Raw genomic sequence first — 14847 nt, 5'->3', positions numbered from 1 at the left:
AATGGTTGTGATATGCACAAAAACGATCGTCTTGATGATAGTACGTATAAATAACGGAGGCAGTATGCTGCAGGAAAGGAAAACAAGTAAGCGACGGAAGAATATACACCCCCACACACCCACACAAAAGGTAACTGAATTTCCAGAACAGATGTTTCGAACCAAAGTTCAGTGGTAGTGAACACGAGATTTTAGGTCCAGTTCTTGCAAGATATTCCCTTTAATTATGTTTTACAACCCAGCAATGATTACTACTAGGAAACAAAACGTCAATCATGTGCTCTAGTGAGATCCTATGAAATATGAATACAAAAAATCAACAAACATACAATTGGCTTGAATTCTTTTTTTTTTTAAATGCAAAATTATGACCAAAATATGATTCTTATTCCACACATCAAAAGGCCATAATTTATTCATTTACACCAACTTACAGAAATTAGATGATAATTATTCAATCAAAGTCAACAAGATCCAAAAGGTATCCTTGTCTTTAGATTATTAGATACATTGATTTTCCATAAGGAAATCAACCAGAAATTTATTGTAGGCCAGGCATATATATGGGTAACCCAGATCAAAAAAATTACGCAAATCTTCATAGAAACCAGATCAAAAATGAATTAAACTAATGGAATGTTTCACATGATGAGTGCAAACGGCCAACTAAAAAAATGATACAAGAGCTTCCACAAGTGGACCAAATATATTTCCGGAGTATTTCTGGCCACAGAATTGCGAACAAGTAATTCACTTTCCAATGAAAATGGAAACAGTCATTGCCTTAGATTCACTCTCAGTTGTGAAACAGATCCTGCAGATCAGATTTGTTAAGACTAAAATATTACATCACTATAAGTCAACTAAGGGAACTAGACCCTACATTGACTTAATCGGTTTTTCTTTTGCATTAGCTAAATTGCTCAACAGCAGGTATTTGATATAGTGGTATGATTATAACTTCAGTGACAACTTACAAAAGTCTGTGCTCTAAGTGACGGTGAAAGATTGGATTCTAGATCTAGAAGTTTATGCTTGATTTTCACATATGAGCTTCATAAAGAACACCTATCCAAGAATAATAAACAAGATAAGTGTTCTTCTACATTTGAATATAATTTCTCAACCGAGAGGTCACAGGTCCAAAGGGAAACAAAACGTAGCACAAGTTCCTACATTATAAATGAACAATCCACCATTTCTACAAATGAAACTGATATTTGTTGTAGGATGTACTGATAACATGGAAATACCTCACTGCTCACAATTGAACATACTGCAGAAATGACTTTGGAAACAAAGAGCAGACAAAAGGTAACTTTACAAATATCAGTAATACAGACTGACCTGGACATGACCAAACAGATACACCTCTAGCAATCGTCCTTTTTCACAAGATTCATGTAAATTTGCTACAAGATCTCCAAGGAAGGCGGATGCAAGAATTCAGCGCCTTCAACTTTCCATATAAACTAGTAGCCTGGTTCTGCATTCACTGGTACAGGGAATCAGTTATATGGGTATCATTCCCTTATTGTCTTTTTGTTGGACTTATAGTAAATGTGAACGTCTAGGATAACACTATTGAGCAAAATATGTCTGCCTACCATTTTGGAGTACTTCAAGTTAGGTTTCTGTTCAATGAAAGCCGGTGGTCGTTGATAAACCACTGTTGCAGCTCTTATCAAGATTCTGGAAGTTAAACCCCATATAACATAATCGTTATCTCCTGTTTTGTAATCAAAGAAGTGGAACAAAAGTTTTTCCCCCATCCACTCAATCTCCTCGGATCTCCGGTTCTCATCCTGTGTAAGATATATTTCAACCAAAAATGCTTCAGAGTAAAATAAAAACTGCAACTATAAAGCCTCCTTGATAAAAAGAAACAAGAATAACCTTCAGAAACATTTCAAAGGGTGCATCAAACACGGCTTCCACTTCTGTAGGACTTGGCCTTGGATTGAACGCTTTTTTGTCCCATAATATTCCTACCACAGGAGTTACTCTAAGCAGATGCTGCATAGGAAAATGAAGCACAGATAAGCAAAACACTTCATAAGCTTAAATTATGTTTGGTATATGGCAGTAACAATATGGAATAGAGCCTAAACCAACAATCAAACATAACTCTGTGTCCGCAGAAAACACAGCTCCCAGATCTTAAAATGAGACAAAGGAGGATAGTGAGCGCTTTTTTATACCTGAGACAGAAATGGTTCGAGGAAGGCAACAACATCAACAAGAGAAGGGTCTAATCCAATCTCTTCCTCTGCTTCTCTGGTTGCAGTGACCCCATCATCCTTATCATGCTCTTCTGCTTTACCACCTGGTAAAGAAACTTCTCCTACAACAAATAAAAAAAAACACCATTCATCAACAATAGTATCATTATCATTATCCCATATTTATTCCGTTCCTATACTTAATGATAGTAGAATTATCATTAAGCACTTCTGGCTTTTCAAACCATTAACCCTGTAGGTCTGAACAATTAGATAAAATGGCTTCAAAGACGACAACTTTAAATGATCCCCTCATAATAAAAGAAGATCCCAATCAACTTGATTTTGAGACTCAGAAAACCAAATTCGAAAAGCAAAGTACAAACCCGAGTGAGTAGACAATGTGGAAGACCTCTTAGTGAGGATCACACGCAAATCACCGTCGTCTCCTTCAAAGAGACAAATCAAGACAGCCGCTTTCTTCAGGGTGAGCCTCACCGGAGCCATAAGTTCCTGAAACCCAACGTGGGATACCAATTTCCTGGTGCTCTCCTCGTCGAACGGTGAAGAAAGCGGCGGTTTGTATAGACGCAGCTGCTGCGCCAAGGCTAAGAGTCTGGGAGATCCGAGTTTAAAGCTTGTCGCCGTTAGCGACGTGGCCGATGTTGCCGACTTCATGATATTGCAGAGAATTCCAGCTGTCGCAGAAGCCAAAGGCAGACCAGACCACCAATGGAACTTCAAAATTGAACCTTTTTTACCCTAATGACTTCAAAATTGAACCTTTTTACCCTAATGACTTCAAAATTGAACCTTTGAATTAACCCTAAAATTAGATTTAAGGTTGGTTTAGATTAGTAACTTTTTGCCCTTGCCCCTGATTACTGGTTTTATGTATTTATTCGGTTAGACGGTAACAAAATGGTAGTGCCAAGAAATATGTTTCGAGTTGTGGCACCAACCGGATTCAAGGTGGTTCAAAATTTGAGTTGCATAACCTAGAAAAAGTTACAAACTTACAATGGAACTAGTGTACACTAAAATTTAAGATTGATTGAAAAATGAAAAGGAAATAAATTCAAGACTTAGCCTAGGCATGTCAATCCAATCATGGTTGGAACGCGCAGATCCGCGCATATTTTGTTACTCCAGTCTGGTTGATCGGCTTTTCTTATGGCATAGTATAATAAATTGTTTTGGGACTTTTTATAGAACAAACAGATGCATGTATTAAACAAACAAGAACCACCATTGTAGTCTACATTAACAAATATACATATATTTACATCACACCACAGACAAAACATAAGACCCAATAAATATACCCTCAATCTTCAAGTGTACGAGTATACTTTTTTAGACGCAGACAAAGTTAACTTCGCTTCACGCACCGGGAAATGACAATCTCCGTGGTTTCACTGTGTTTTTAGCTCCCAAGGATGAAGCTTTGGCTGGAACTGATGATAATGACATTACTCTCTTTGCCGGTGAATTTGAGTTAGTCTCACTTTTGCAAAATGTCTTTGAGCTCTTCGGTTTCTTAGGAGTCACTGTATATCTTACTTCCCAAGGCCGAGCTGATATCCAACGCTCTTTCCAGCTCCAACCCCAATTAGTGGTTCCCAGTTCATAACTCCCCAGCCACTGAGTCTTACCATCGGCTTTCCACTGTTATAAAGGCCATAGATTAAAAAGTTTTCTTCTCACATCCAAAGCAGCAAACAAGAAAGAACCTGTTTTTAAAATATACCTGATGAGAGAAGGCATATGCTAAAGCCCTTTCCCGCTTGATCGTTGCTTCTTCCCTTTGAAGTATCCTCTCCAAGATTTCATCTTTTGTCTCTGACCCACCATTCCACTCAACCTGCATCATTTGTATCACTTCTAAGTTCATTTGTTTACAGATGATAAAAACTCAGCCTGAGCTTTAAACAGCTCAAGAAGAGTTTGAGGGGAAACAAGATGTGTCTCTGGAACTAAGATAGAAAAGCTTACTTCAACATCATGAAGCTTTGCCTCAAGCTTTTGCTGATGCTCTAATCTCTTATTCTTAAGTCGCCATTCGGTAACCATGCAAACTCGGCGAGCCTTTATCTCTGACTGTATTTTACTCCATGAGTGAAGATACCTCAATGTGACCACCGCTTGGTTCTTCACAGAGTGCTTCTCAGTAGATAACTTTGCTCTTGCAATTCCCTTTAGACGCCGTAAGCTTTTTCTAGCCTGTGCAAAGCAAAAGACCACAGCACAAGATCCCTTAAAATTTCCAATGTAAAATGTAAAAATCATGAAAATAAATTTGGAAACCAAACAACTCAATGAACCTTATAGGCTTTAAAAGCAGTCTGAATCCGAGTTGCAGCCCAATCCTCAGTACGAGTAACTAGTGATGAAGAAAGAGTACCCTTCTTCTTGGACGCTTTAGGTTTAACAAACCCCTGTGTCACAGAGTACATCTTTAATAGAAACACAACTTAGTATTTTGTTTCATGCCAATGTGAAGAAGAAATAAAACATACCTTCTCGTTCTTGATGCTCCTTTGTTTACCCCTCTTCAATCTAATTATAGCCTTAATCAAATTCCCAGAAGCCATCTCAGAGTCTGTTTCGTTTATCACCAAAACAGCTTTGTATGTATAAAGCAAATGCCTGCTCTAAACCTGAGATGGATGAGAAAATATTCTGGTTAACAAAATAGCTAAATAGTAAAGGATCAACTACTCCAACTAAACTCTTGACTACAAGTCTACTCATAACACAACCAAAATCATATGTACCCAATAGAAAAGTATATTCAATTAGAGAGGAGGGAGGATTAAATGAAGTAAGTTGTTGATAGCTAACCTTAAATCTTTAGGTGAATTGAAAAAACCAACGCTATATAAAAAATCGAAAAAGGTTCAAACTTTACAAAACCCAATACTAGAAGTGAGCAAGAATAAACATTAAACTGAACAAGATTAGTAGTAACCCTACAAAATTAATCGGCAAATACAAACCACAAAAATTGTTCTATTGTTCAGATCCAATCTACAACCATTGAAATCAACAAAACAAAACAAAAGAGTTCCATTTTTTCAACTAAGGAAGGAACTAAAGATAGAGACAAAAACCTGAGTTCGGGACCACAGGTTCTTGAAAGAAAAGCTATGTGAAGGAAACTGGCTTTGGCGACGACACAAAGATGAACAAAGAACAAACGCAGAAGACTAAAAAGCAGAGAGACAGGAAAACAGAACGGAGATTTGTTCTCTGTGTGTGTGTGTGCCTGTAGTGAGGAAGAAGTAAAGACTATAAAAGAGACATCATTACTGCGTCGTGACTCGTGGAGGAGACTGGAAAATAAATATTAGGCTGTAATCACATTTTTAAAATTTTATCTGTAAATCATAATCAGTCATTGTTTAATCAAATTGTCACAGTGTTACACACCAAACAGTTTAATGTAAAATAAAAAAAAATTAAAAAAAAAAACATATCTAAGATTTGTCAGATTCGACTCCTTTTTTCTTTTTATATCACGTTGGTCTACCGTCTGTTTAAAGATACGAAGAGTTAGTAATTATCACGAACTAGTTATTTACTTTTCTTATAAGAAAGATGTATGTCATAATTATATACCACCCATCAGAATTTTTCGGGACTCATTTATACTCCTCTAAATTTAGAAGTTGAAAAGTAGTTTGAGGCTTTGAGCAACAACAAGAAAAAAAAAAGTTGAAAAATAGTGAAATATTAATTACGAGATTGGAAAATTTAAACCACTTTCGTTTATTTTTATTTTTATTTTCCTTTAAATGATTCTCCATAATGTATAATTAAATATCAACTATGACAGTTTAACCAATCTGATTATGTTTAAAGTTTTGATTTGAGGTTTGAGGCCACACGACCGATGGCTAATGTGTTTAAGAATTATAATTGTTTTGATGACTATCTATGCATGGATTACTAATTGCGATTGGATAATTTAACCAACCTTGTTAAAAAATATTACCAATTAAAATATTTTTATCTCTTAAACTGATAATGTTTTGAATTAAGCGGTCGAGAACATCAAACCAAATTTCAAATGTTTCTTCTAATCTTTATCTACTGTGTGTCAAATGTATATTCGAACATAGCGACAGAATAACAATGTACATTGTGTATGGTTGTTTATGTGGTGGCTATATAACTAGCTTTAAATAAACATTTGAAAAAAAAAACTCCATATACACAAATCCAAACGAAATAATTAAGATTTTATTAAAACTGTATAGCAAATATTTTTGGCTTTTTCATAAGAATTATTATTTCGATTTAAGTTTGTTGAGGTGGTATTTGGATATTAGTGGATATTATATCTGTTATCAAATGGTTTCTCGAAGTGGTTGGTCTATAATGATGAGCAAAAAAAGCAATGGCTTAAGCAGAATCATTTGACTTCGGCAGAGGGCCTGAGGGGTCCGAAGTTTCCCAAATCGATATTGCACCTACCTTTCACTCATTTTTGATCCATCTACCACAGACAAGAATCAAAATTAATGAATCTTTTAAGAGGAAAATTTTTCCCAATAGTTAAGCTAAAATTTATGTGGATTCAGCAGCTGAGCCACCTCATCTGTGGTTTGTACCTAATTTCTAGTGAATGAAATAATCAGACAGTAAACGGGAAGATCTCGAAAAGTAGTTGACGCTAGGATACATGTTTTGAGGTTAGGTCATTGTATACGCCTATACGGAGTACTATACTTAATTCATGAGTAGTATATGGAGTAAAAAGAAATCTCAAAACAATTAAGTATTATTTATGAATGGAAAGAATAGTATATATTGCTATTTACTACTTCCTCCGGTTTTTTTACTTGTCGTTCTAGAGCTTTGCACACAAATTAAGAAAATAGATCAATGTTCTATTATACATCTTTTTTATTACATTTTCTAATTTTTTTATCGGTCAAAGCATTAAAATAGTTGAGATAAAATTGATATTTTTACCAAACATATGCATTGGAAACTTAAAATGACAAGTATTGGAAAACAAAATTTTTACTCTAGAATAACAAAAAAAAACGAGAGAGAGTAATTTTTAACCAATTTATTTAAGGCCTATGTAATATACTAATCTAGTCCAGGCAACACTTAGACTATTGAATACTTGTTTCAGTTTTGGATCATTCGGTCAAGATCTAGGGGTGTTTTGGTCCGACTACGACTCAATGTGTCAAGATCTAGTCATCTAGGGATGTAGCATAATTACTAATCCCGCTGACTATGTGATCAAGACTAGGATCAAGTATACATCTTTAACTTTGGAGGTTTTTGAATACCTTTTAAAGGAAACAAAAAAAAAAAGATAATTATGAGTTTTAACGGTGTTTTACATGGATTGGTAGTCACGGCTGCAGTTTTGTTCTTTTTCGTCATGTCATTTGAGATTTTAAAGGGTATACAAAAAACAAAAATATTACAAAAAGAACAAAACTTACAAGTTTCCCAACTTAAGCTCTTTAAAAACTATAATCAATTACTCCCTCCCGTTTAAATTTAATTGTCGTTCTAGGATTTAATTTTTGTTTCATAATAATTATCGTTTTAGTTTTTCAATGCAGATGTTTGATGAATATTCCTGCTGTTTTAAAGTTTTAACCAATCAAAAAATTATGAAATATATTAATAAAGTGCAAAAACATTTTTTTAATACATTTCTTAATTTCTGTGCAAAAATCTTAAACGACAAATTAAAAAGAATAAGAGGGAGTAAATATATAAACGAAAATCTATATAGCCAGCAGTATGGTAAATAAATTATGTTGCCAAAGATAATTAATTAAGTAACAGAGTGTTGTTTTAGGCTTCAGATCTTACATTCTTATCATCAACTTTTAAAAATATATGAAGCAAAAAACTCCATACAAAACAAAACGCAAAACATCTTTGAGAATGAAAAAAAAAAAGTCCAAGAGCTTTACAATTACTGTTAATTCGACTTTACTACTCTCATTCATGATTTTTTTTAATCAATACAAAAGTTTCTCAAATCAAATATGAGGCAGAAACTTCATTTACAACAAATTAACCCGAAAGAAAGTTCCACACGTACAATATAGGGTCCATATAAATAGTTTTGCAGCTATTATAGATTTTGTATAATCTTTATGTCTTTTCAGACATATAGACAGTTAATTCAATCGACAATGACCCCGTTCGTATCCTTATCCATTTAGCAAATTTTTCTTCGACTTCTATGCTTGATTATTGATTTAGTATACAAAAAAAATTCATATAACCCCACAAGCAGCAAACATAAATTTATAAACTAATCCCATTTGTGGTGTACCGATTCAAATCAAGCCTGTTCTTTAATTCAACTGATATAATGATAATGTTTCTCTATTCTCCAAGTTCATTAGTGGTGAACGTATTTCAACTCTTAATCCAAATATATTCAAACGGAATGTCAACTCTCGATGATCTATATATAAAACTGCAGATATAAATGTATAATCCTATATTAACTCTTGAGAACCATTTTGGTAGGCTTTATACATAGAGATCAAAGAGATGGGTTTCAACGATCCTTCACTAAACGCAATCATCCTTTGGTTTGCTGCCGTAACGTCTCTCGTAACTATCTCCGTTATCTTCGCCCTTCTCGTTCTTTGTTTACTCAAACGCCGTAGGTTTGATGTATCACCGGAAGAAGAGAACGAGTACCACGGAAGAAGAGAGCCACCGTGCCAAGGTCTTAGTGCTTCCGTGATTGCCGCCTTTCCCACCTTTTCTTACAAACCGGATAATAGTGATCCCGAGAGCAACAATCAGGAGATCGAATGTCCGGTTTGCTTAGGATTAATTCCCAAGAATGTTGTGATTAAGGTTTTACCAAATTGTATGCACATGTTTGATGAGGAATGTATAGGTAAGTGGCTTGAATCACACGCAACTTGTCCTGTGTGTCGTAGACTGGCTCAGCCGACGGCTAGCTCTGGTGATAAGGTCTTAGAAAGTATAGTATAGTTGATGGGTATATATGCCAATGTATATTTTTTAATTGTTTTTTTTGCTAATTGTAATATTATTTCAGATTGATGTGAAATGTACAAATGATATAACTTAACATGCGGCTTTGGGTCATATACTCATACTACATAGATTTGAGATGCTCGATCAAATGAGAAGTCAAACTTTATATATTTTAGATTCAAGTATGGTTCATTGTCCATAATATTTATTTTGGTTGATTTTCTGGTGTAAGTATACATATATAATAGTTCCACTTTCTTGTAGAGACGCTAGAGTATAGAACGGGTTTTGAGAATTATAGAAAAGTTGCAGAAGTTGCACGTTTTTTATATGAACAAAAAGCTCTCTTATTAAACAACTTTAGAAAATCTATCAAAACTAAAGTTCTCACACAATTGCTCTCACAAAGCTAACTCTCAAATTCTCTTATGTTTGCCATAACTCGGCAAGCATATATATAAGACAAAAACCAAACCAATTCCTAATAGGATAACAACAAAGTCTAGATAATTCCTAGAAGCCTTATCTTCTTCCTAATCATAACTCGATTAGAACTAGGATTCCTTTCTTCTTTAAGCATTTCTCAAGCTTAAACCAACAATCTCCCATTTAAGCTTGACTTCACTCTTCACATCACTCAAACCAATAAGTTCCCTCATCTCTTTGAATTTGATCCTTCCAAGGGCCTTTGTCAAAATATCTGCCTTCTGCTCACTTCCAGGAACATGCTCTACTTCTATTCTTCCATTCTCGACACACTTCCTTATGAAGTGAAAACGCCTGTGTATGTGCTTGCTTCGCCCGTGAAACACTGGATTTTTCATCAATGCAATCACAGATTGATTATCTAGCCTTATCAAAACCTTTTGGCAAGGATCACCAGTGATCTCACACAGCAACTCTTGCAGCCAAATAGCCTGTTTTGCTGCTTCTGTTCTGGCCATGAACTCGGCTTCACAGGAGGACAGAGCTACGACGTCTTGCTTCTGTGAACACCAAGTTATTGGACTTTCCCCTAAATAGAAGATGTGACCAGAGGTACTTTTACCATCGTTTGGATCAACATTGTGACTACAATCACTGGATCCTATCAATCTTGGTATCTCTGTTCTGCCGAATGTTAAAACCAAGATTTATTTTTCCCTTCAAATAACGTAAACAATGCTTCATAGCAGCTCCATGTGATTCTCTAGGACTCTGCATGTAACGACTCAGAACTCCCACTGCAAAAGATAAATCAGGTCGAGTATGAAGCAAATAACGAAGACATCCTACATTTCTCCTATACCCGGTTGCATCAATCTCCTTCTCATTCTCAGCTTTGGACAGTTTTAGACCAATTTCCATCGGTGTATGCACTAGATTGCAATCTCTCATCCCTGCTTCTTCAAGTATTCTCTGCGCATAACGGGCATGATTCAATGTTATTCCATGTTGATGATGTGTCACCTCAATTCCCAAATAATATGTTAGTTTGCCTAGATCACTCATCTCGAAATTTGATGACACCAATGTTCATTGATCGCCGTCAAACTTGTTCCTGTCACAAAGAGATCATCGACGTACACACCAATAATCAAAAGATGCTCTCCAAGTTTTTTCCGATACACTGAAGGCTCCTTTGTGCACTTAACAAACCGTAGACCCAACAAGATCGTGTTTAACTTGTTGTTCCAAGCTCTAGGTGCTTGTGGCAGTCCATACAATGCTTTGTTTAATTTGTAAACCTTTTCTTCACTTCCAATCTTTTGAAAACCTTTTGGCTGTGAGACATAGATTGTTTCCTTAAGTTCACCATGTAAAAAGGCTGTTTTAACATCAAGGTGATGTATCCCCCAACCATGTGCTGCTGCAAGATCAACAAGTAGTCTAATTGTCTCAATCCTAGCTACTGGAGCAAAAACCTCCTCAAAGTCAACTCCATATTGTTGCACATATCCCTTAGCAACAATTCTTGCCTTGTGTTTGTTAATACTACCATCTGAGTTCCTCTTTAGCTTAAAGACCCACTTAAGTCCTATAGGTTTAGCTCCAACAGGTAAGTCAACAAGATCCCATGTCTGCAATCTTTCAATAGAACCAACCTCTTCTTCACAAGCTTGTGTCCACTCTTTAGAATCTTTTGCTTCTAGGAAATTTCTTGGTTCATTGTTTAAACTCAACAGCAGCATCTCTCCTTCCTCTTCTGCTAACAACACATAATCCTCAAGATACTTAGGAGTATGCTTCTCTCTCTGAGATCTTCTCAACATGACCGGTGACATATTTGCAGGTAAACATTCTTGGTCTTGGTCTTTTATTTCTTCATTGTCTTTTATGTTCTCACCATCTTCTAACATTCTGTCGTATACATCATTCTGCTCTGTCTCAGTTCCCCTGTTGTCTTCGTGTAAGCCATGGTTTCCAAAACCATCATCCATGATTTTAAAACTATCACTGCTGTTTGACATCGTATCATCAATCCTCCAGTCCCAACCTTTGGTTTCGTCGAAAATAACATCTCTACTAACAATAACCTTTTTCGTGTGAGGATCAAACATCTTGTAAGCCTTCGAGCTAGGCTCTGTTCCTAGATGAACGAGTATGCGAGTCCTGTCATCCAGATTTCTCAAACACGAAGAATCCACCTTTGCGTATCTGATGCTACCAAAAACTCGAATGTGATCAACATTAGGTATCTTGTCTCTGAAAAGTTCATATGGTGTTCTGTCTTTAAGTGACTGTGTTGTTACTCTGTTCAGAAGGTAAGTTGAATGTCTCAAAGCTTCACCCCACATGTAGTTTGGCATACCCATGTGCTTCAAAATACTTCTTGACATCTCCATTAAAGTTCTATTCCTCCTCTCCACTACACCGTTCTGTTGTGGTGTATATGGTGTTGTATGGTGCCTTTGAATGCCATTCTCTTCACAAAAAGAACTAAATTCGAAGGATACAAACTCTCCTCCTCTGTCTGTTCTTAGAGTTTGTATCTTGCTCTCAGTTTCCTTCTCTATCATCATCTTGAAGTTTTTAAACTTCTGAAACGCATCTCCCTTCTCCTTTAACAGGACTGTCCACATGTAGTGTGAGTAATCATCTATGAGAACAAAGATGTATCGATTTTTAGCACTTGTACTTGGTGAAATTGGACCGCAGAGATCACCGTGTATAAGCCCAAGCTTTTTTGTTGCCCGATAAGTGGTTGCCTGTGGAAAAACTCGCCGTGTTTGTTTGCCCAATAAACACGAACTGCAAAGCTTTTTCTCAAGTGTAGTGCTTGGAGCTCCATGAACTAACCTTTTCGCGTTCATAGAGTTCAAAGTGTCGAAATTCACATGACCCATCCTTGCATGCCACTTACTTGCCTCGCTTACATCAGTTATATATAGACATATGTTATCTTTCAGACCCATTCTAATCTTCTATAGTCTGTTTGGTGACCTCACTGCTTTGACAAGTAATTTTCCTCCACGATATCTCATTGTTAGAAGTCCTTCTCGTAGTCTAATATCACATCCAGCCTTTGTAGCTTGACCAAGACTAACTATGTTACTCTTCAATCCAGGTATGTAGTAAACGTCAGTCATCTTTCTTTCATCTCCATTAAGGTCAACAAACGCTATAGTCCCTTTGCCTTTGATATCAATGCGAGAGTCGTCTCCAAATCTGACCTTTCCTGTGACAGTTAAATCCAATGAATCAAAATATCGTCTATCTCTGGTCATGTGGTTGCTAGCCCCATTATCGAGATACCAAACATTATCTCTATCTGTGTTTGTCTCAAATTTGCTTGGAATACAACGTTTTTCATTCATGAAAACGACTTCATGCATCAAGAGTTCATCTGCGTTTTCTGTATCTTTTTCAACTTCTTGTGCTTCCTGCAATTTGAGTAATCGGTTTGGACAACTTCTTGCATAGTGACCCATCTTTTCACATCTAAAGCATGTAATCTGTGAAGCATATCGTCCTCCATTGCGTCCTCTTCCTCTTCCTCGGTAAGAAAATCTTCCTCCTCTGCCTCTTCCTCTGTAGCTCCCATTGTATTCATATTGATTCTGGTTAGAGTAACTAGTTTGGTTGGTATCAGCATTAGCGCTTGCATACATTAACTTGTTTGCATTAGTTTGGTTGGTAGCAGCAGTGCTTGTATACATTAACTTGCTTTGTTCTTCCTGTGGTTCTTCATCATCAAAAATCCTCTCCTCATAAGCCTTAAGCCGTCCAACAATATCCACAAAGCTTGTTGTATTCAAATCAAGTACTTGTTCCAAAGAGGCAACAATATGAATATATTTTCTTCGAGGAAGAGTCTTAAGAAACTTCTTAACCAATTTAGATTCTTCAATTACTGCTCCTAGTGCAGCTGATTTGGAAGAGATCTCAGATATCCTTCCAGAAAATTCATCAACAGTTTATGTATCCTTCATCTTTAATCTGTCAAACTCAGTCATCAAAGTTTGCAACCTAGCTTCTCGAACCCACTCAACTCCAACATGTCTGTTCTTGATTGCTAGCCATATTTTCTTAGTTGTATCAAGCTCCTCTACTTGTAGAATGAGTGCCTCAGGGATTGATTGAAACAATAACGCAATGGCCATGTCATTCTTTTCTTCATCTATGGTCTCTGCGTCAATTGCTTCCCAAGCCTTATTAACCCTAAGAACAAACTACATTCTCATTGTCCAAACTGTGTAGTTTGTGGCAGTTAGCATCGGACATGAGATCGAGGAAGATCCTCCTCCCTCTGTTGGTTTTGCTACCACGATTGCACTCTCGATTTCTGCCATTAGTTTTCTTTATGAGGCTCTGATACCAAATATAGAAAAGTTGCAGAAGTTGCAGGTTTTTTATATGAACAAAAGATCAAAATAAGAATAACTCTCTTATTAAACAACTTTAGAAAATCTCTCAAAACTAAAGTTCTCACACAATTGCTCTCACAAAGCTCAAGTCGAATTCTCAAACTCTCTTATGTTTGCCATAACTCGGCAAGCATATATATAAGAAAAAAACCAAACATATTCCTAATAGGATAACAACAAAGTCTAACTAACTCCTAGACAGACCTTATCTTCTTCCTAATCATAACTTGATTAGGACTAGGATTCCTTTCTTCTTTAAACCTTTCTCAAGCTTAAACAACAAGAGTATATCAATCAAATTTGTTATTAGACAGTCTTTGGTCTTCAAAAACCTATGCAAATAAATACTATTGTTGATCCTAGGTGGCTTAATTAAAAGACTAATTTCGTGGGAATTGTTATCTCTTTAGTCTTTAAAATCAACACAAAAGTTTATACTCTTTATGAATCAGAAGGTCTCGAAGTAGAAGGAAAGTTAGGTGGCTTAATTAAAAGACTAATTTCGTGGGAATTGTTATCTCTTTAGTCTTTAAAATCAAGACAAAAGTTTATACTCCTTAAGTTAATGAAGCCCTTGGTGCTTTACGGTTTGAAGCTCGAGATCCAAACTTAACGGAACAGTACGTTGGAAGCTTATGTACGACTCATTAACTAGCAAGTAGCAACTACTCGCACTATGTCAGGCGTGTGGAGTCTTGTAGACTTGAAGTTTAGGTTCTTGTACTTGTATAAAAGAGAGATCACACATTTGGGAAACATGAAAAATAGAA

General features: G+C 36.1%; 4 protein-coding genes across 26 annotated transcripts in view; 1 reads left to right on the top strand and 3 right to left on the bottom strand.

Annotated features, from left to right (window-relative positions):
* LOC104749465 (nudix hydrolase 22, chloroplastic) overlaps positions 1 to 3400 on the bottom strand; it is a 9765-nt gene extending 6365 nt beyond the window's left edge. For 6 of the 22 annotated variants that reach the window (XR_015584464.1, XR_015584456.1, XR_015584458.1 and 3 more), the window contains exons 1-6: positions 2609 to 3130; positions 2202 to 2344; positions 1897 to 2016; positions 1608 to 1805; positions 1348 to 1495; positions 1 to 67 (exon numbers count right to left, since the gene is read on the bottom strand). The exon at positions 1 to 67 is cut by the window's left edge and continues 16 nt beyond it. Coding sequence is in view for 2 of the 22 variants with exons in the window: in XM_010471108.3 (XP_010469410.1) it covers positions 1400 to 1486; positions 1608 to 1805; positions 1897 to 2016; positions 2202 to 2344; positions 2609 to 2900 (840 nt within the window). In the remaining 20 variants the exon portion in view is untranslated. Of the gene's footprint in view, positions 815 to 977; positions 1069 to 1160; positions 1496 to 1607; positions 1806 to 1896; positions 2017 to 2201; positions 2345 to 2608 lie in introns of those variants that run through there. The other 16 variants (XR_015584457.1, XR_015584460.1, XR_015584465.1 and 13 more) reach the window with 7 other exon arrangements.
* Positions 3401 to 3425: 25 nt separating this feature from the next.
* Positions 3426 to 5841, bottom strand: LOC104749463 (protein IQ-DOMAIN 9). Of its 2 annotated transcripts, none has more exons than XM_010471105.3 (6): positions 5336 to 5841; positions 4742 to 4882; positions 4547 to 4660; positions 4218 to 4445; positions 3973 to 4086; positions 3426 to 3890 (listed from the first exon to the last, which is right to left on the bottom strand). In XM_010471105.3, exons 2-6 carry the CDS (start codon positions 4814 to 4816, stop codon positions 3606 to 3608), a joined length of 816 nt encoding a protein of 271 aa, XP_010469407.1. In that variant the 5' UTR covers positions 4817 to 4882; positions 5336 to 5841; the 3' UTR covers positions 3426 to 3605. The 2 variants fall into 2 exon arrangements, with proteins under 2 accessions (XP_010469407.1, XP_010469408.1); XM_010471106.3 differs by lacking the exon at positions 5336 to 5841 and adding an exon at positions 5067 to 5293.
* Positions 5842 to 8629: 2788 nt separating this feature from the next.
* LOC104749462 (RING-H2 finger protein ATL39-like) lies at positions 8630 to 9324 on the top strand. Its single transcript, XM_010471104.3, has one exon. The coding sequence runs from the start codon at positions 8769 to 8771 to the stop codon at positions 9222 to 9224; it is 456 nt and encodes a 151-aa protein (XP_010469406.1). The 5' UTR covers positions 8630 to 8768; the 3' UTR covers positions 9225 to 9324.
* Positions 9325 to 12634: 3310 nt separating this feature from the next.
* Positions 12635 to 14002, bottom strand: LOC147925049 (uncharacterized). Its single transcript, XM_087490787.1, has 3 exons — positions 13976 to 14002; positions 13698 to 13882; positions 12635 to 13604 (listed from the first exon to the last, which is right to left on the bottom strand). The coding sequence occupies exons 1-3, from the start codon at positions 14000 to 14002 to the stop codon at positions 12635 to 12637; spliced, it is 1182 nt and encodes a 393-aa protein (XP_087346913.1).
* Positions 14003 to 14847: the final 845 nt, after the last annotated feature.

Source organism: Camelina sativa, chromosome 16 (assembly GCF_030686135.1).
Source record: "Camelina sativa cultivar CO46 ecotype springtype chromosome 16, ASM3068613v1".
NCBI classification, from domain to species: domain Eukaryota; kingdom Viridiplantae; phylum Streptophyta; class Magnoliopsida; order Brassicales; family Brassicaceae; genus Camelina; species Camelina sativa.
Note: the sequence above shows the minus strand (reverse complement) of the source record. Positions and strands in the feature narration are given on the sequence as shown.